This window comes from Ammospiza nelsoni, chromosome 9 (genome assembly GCF_027579445.1).
Source record: "Ammospiza nelsoni isolate bAmmNel1 chromosome 9, bAmmNel1.pri, whole genome shotgun sequence".
Taxonomy (NCBI): Eukaryota; Metazoa; Chordata; class Aves; order Passeriformes; family Passerellidae; genus Ammospiza; species Ammospiza nelsoni.
In genome coordinates this window covers 10,643,963-10,647,162 of record NC_080641.1, presented here as the reverse complement: position 1 = coordinate 10,647,162, position 3,200 = coordinate 10,643,963, and the positions used below count along the sequence as shown (strand labels likewise).

Sequence of the window (3,200 nt, the reverse complement as noted above, 5' to 3'; positions counted from 1 at the left end):
GCTCAGCATTAGCAATGGCTCCCTAGAGTAGGCTGGCTGCACAGAACTTGCTCCCTCTTCTGGGACTGTCTCCCCCTCCCCTGCCTCCCCCTCCCCTGTCTTCCCCTTAGCTGGTGTGAGTGAGGAAGTGTGTTTGTACTTTAGAAACAGTGCAGTGTAGCTTAGACTTCCCAGGAGGGAAAGAGGAGCTCTGTGCAGCCGCAGGCGGGTGCCCAAAATGCACGGGTGGAGAAAGCATCCGGCCTTGCCCCTGCTTTCTGAGGACGGCGCAAAGGCGCTTAGCGGCAGCGTGGGCAGCATGACCCGCCTGTAGCCAGGGCCAGGGCGTGCACCTATGCTGCCGGTGGTGCTGGTGAGCTGCCAGCGTGCGGGCCCTGTACTCGGGGCACGTGTCAGGACTTTGGTGGCACCCTTTGTCCCCAGGAGCAGCCCCACCCAGGTCCCTGTAAGCAGGGCTGGGGAGGCTCCTTTAGCCAGGCAACAGGAACGAGCGCTCCCGGGCCCTTGCCAGGGGGCAGCTTGCAGAAGTGCCGTGCCGCAGGGCACGCTCCCGCCTTTGGCCCTGCTTCGGGCTGGCGCCACGTGGCTGGCGGCCTCGGAGAGGAGGCTCCCGGGGCTCTGCAGACGGCTGTGTTGCCGTGCTGCGCTGCGGCCGGGCTCCAGCCTGTCCGAGTGGGGCACAGGCCAGAGCCTGCGCTCCGTATGCTTGCTGGGGGGTGCCGGGCAGCAGGGGGCGGCCCCGTAAGTGGGGTTCTGTGCGCCCCCTGGCCTCAGCGGGCGGTTGGAGGGACCCCCTGTAATCAGGCGGGTGTCCCTGGCCCCGGTCTTTCAGAGGCGTGGGGCCAGGAGTCATGGGGCCGGGCGTGTGCCCTCCCTGTCCTCGGGGCTGGGCTGGTGGCCCCTCGGCTTTAGGCCGTGAGCTCGAGTGCCTGACTCTAGAGTCCGGTTCCTGTTGCCTTGGGGGAAGGCCGAGCTCTGTGGCTCCCTGGGTGTGGACCGGCCTGTAAGCAGGCTGCGGGTCTGGGAGCCTTTGTGCTCCCTTCAGCTGGCAGCCTGTGTGGGGCGCCCGCCCCGTTAGCGGGGAGCGCCCCGGAACTGGAGAGAAGGAGCCTCCAGAGGCCTTGGGGACCAGAGCCGCCCTGTAAGCGGTGGCCAGTGCTCTGGAGTCCCGGGCACTTTTTAGTCCGGGCAGCGGCTTGAGCCCCCTGTAAGCAGGGGTGCAGCCTCTTGGCCGCTGCCTTGCGTGCCCGGCTTCATTTGCCCAGAGGGCCCGGCTCCCAGCACGGCGTGGGACTGCGCCGGACGTCGCGACGGTGAGTCAAGCTGAGGCTGGCGGTTTTTGGGCAGCTGCGGGGCTGCGTGGGTGGTGGCGTGAGGATCTGGCTGTGGGGCTGTCGGGTGGCGGTTCCCTTTGGCAGCGGGAGCTCCTCAGGCCTCATTGTGTCCCCGTCGACGTTTGCAGAAGCCGTGGGACGGCGAGGCAAGAGCGAGCCGCAGGAGCGGTCTCTTCGGGCTCAAGAGTGGAACGGCGAGGCAAGAGCAAGCTTGGAGCTTAAGAGGGACACGAGGGGCCCTCTGGGCAAAGGGCTTTTCCAGGCCAGGGCACCTTCAGGGTGCCGCGGCTGTCTTTGCGCTGGGCGACCTCCCTGTGTGCAGGGCTGGTCTTTGCTGTGGTTGGGCCTTTTGCCCTTGTGCTCCTTTGGCTGCCCGGAGAGAGGGGCAACCCTGTAAAGGAGGGTGAGAGCCCCTGTCTCCGCACCGCAGGAGGGAAACGGAGCTCTCCCGAACCCCGGCCCAGCTACCCTGTAAGCAGGGCAGGGCTTTTCCCCGGCCCCGGCAGCTTTCTGCCTGCTGCTGACCCCTGGCCAGCGTGACCCCCTGTACTCGGGGTGTGTCACAGCCCGTGTCCCCGGTGCCAGTCCTGAAGCGCTTCAGCGCGTCGAGGCCCCTGTGGCCTCCTCTCAGTGCGCGGGCAGGTCTGATGCTTTCCTCTCCCGCTCAGCATTAGCAATGGCTCCCTAGAGTAGGCTGGCTGCACAGAACTTGCTCCCTCTTCTGGGACTGTCTCCCCCTCCCCTGCCTCCCCCTCCCCTGTCTTCCCCTTAGCTGGTGTGAGTGAGGAAGTGTGTTTGTACTTTAGAAACAGTGCAGTGTAGCTTAGACTTCCCAGGAGGGAAAGAGGAGCTCTGTGCAGCCGCAGGCGGGTGCCCAAAATGCACGGGTGGAGAAAGCATCCGGCCTTGCCCCTGCTTTCTGAGGACGGCGCAAAGGCGCTTAGCGGCAGCGTGGGCAGCATGACCCGCCTGTAGCCAGGGCCAGGGCGTGCACCTATGCTGCCGGTGGTGCTGGTGAGCTGCCAGCGTGCGGGCCCTGTACTCGGGGCACGTGTCAGGACTTTGGCGGCACCCTTTGTCCCCAGGAGCAGCCCCACCCAGGTCCCTGTAAGCAGGGCTGGGGAGGCTCCTTTAGCCAGGCAACAGGAACGAGCGCTCCCGGGCCCTTGCCAGGGGGCAGCTTGCAGAAGTGCCGTGCCGCAGGGCACGCTCCCGCCTTTGGCCCTGCTTCGGGCTGGCGCCACGTGGCTGGCGGCCTCGGAGAGGAGGCTCCCGGGGCTCTGCAGACGGCTGTGTTGCCGTGCTGCGCTGCGGCCGGGCTCCAGCCTGTCCGAGTGGGGCACAGGCCAGAGCCTGTGCTCCGTATGCTTGCTGGGGGGTGCCGGGCAGCAGGGGGCGGCCCCGTAAGTGGGGTTCTGTGCGCCCCCTGGCCTCGGCGGGCGGTTGGAGGGACCCCCTGTAATCAGGCGGGTGTCCCTGGCCCCGGTCTTTCAGAGGCGTGGGGCCAGGAGTCATGGGGCCGGGCGTGTGCCCTCCCTGTCCTCGGGGCTGGGCTGGTGGCCCCTCGGCTTTAGGCCGTGAGCTCGAGTGCCTGACTCTAGAGTCCGGTTCCTGTTGCCTTGGGGGAAGGCCGAGCTCTGTGGCTCCCTGGGTGTGGACCGGCCTGTAAGCAGGCTGCGGGTCTGGGAGCCTTTGTGCTCCCTTCAGCTGGCAGCCTGTGTGGGGCGCCCGCCCCGTTAGCGGGGAGCGCCCCGGAACTGGAGAGAAGGAGCCTCCAGAGGCCTTGGGGACCAGAGCCGCCCTGTAAGCGGTGGCCAGTGCTCTGGAGTCCCGGGCACTTTTTAGTCCGGGCAGCGGCTTGAGCCC

At 67.2% G+C, this 3,200-nt stretch overlaps 1 protein-coding gene across 1 annotated transcript; it reads right to left on the bottom strand.

Annotated features, from left to right (window-relative positions):
* Window positions 1-469: 469 nt before the first annotated feature.
* Window positions 470-2,296, bottom strand: LOC132076566 (nascent polypeptide-associated complex subunit alpha, muscle-specific form-like). The gene is made up of 3 exons (XM_059477694.1): window positions 2,245-2,296; window positions 1,285-1,513; window positions 470-1,205 (listed from the first exon to the last, which is right to left on the bottom strand). Exons 1-3 carry the CDS (start codon window positions 2,294-2,296, stop codon window positions 470-472), a joined length of 1,017 nt encoding a protein of 338 aa, XP_059333677.1.
* Between the last annotated feature and the right edge of the window lie 904 nt (window positions 2,297-3,200).

Excerpts from the sequence above, each read along its gene's own strand:
- LOC132076566 (XM_059477694.1), bottom strand. The coding sequence starts at position 2,296 with ATGCTGCCCACGCTGCCGCTAAGCGCCTTTGCGCCGTCCTCAGAAAGC. Across the intron at positions 1,514-2,244 it reads GCCGTCCTCAGAAAGCAGGG|CCCGAAGAGACCGCTCCTGC; the intron begins GCAAGGCCGGAT and ends TCCACTCTTGAG. Across the intron at positions 1,206-1,284 it reads GTCCGGCGCAGTCCCACGCC|GGGGCTCAAGCCGCTGCCCG; the intron begins GTGCTGGGAGCC and ends CCCTGCTTACAG.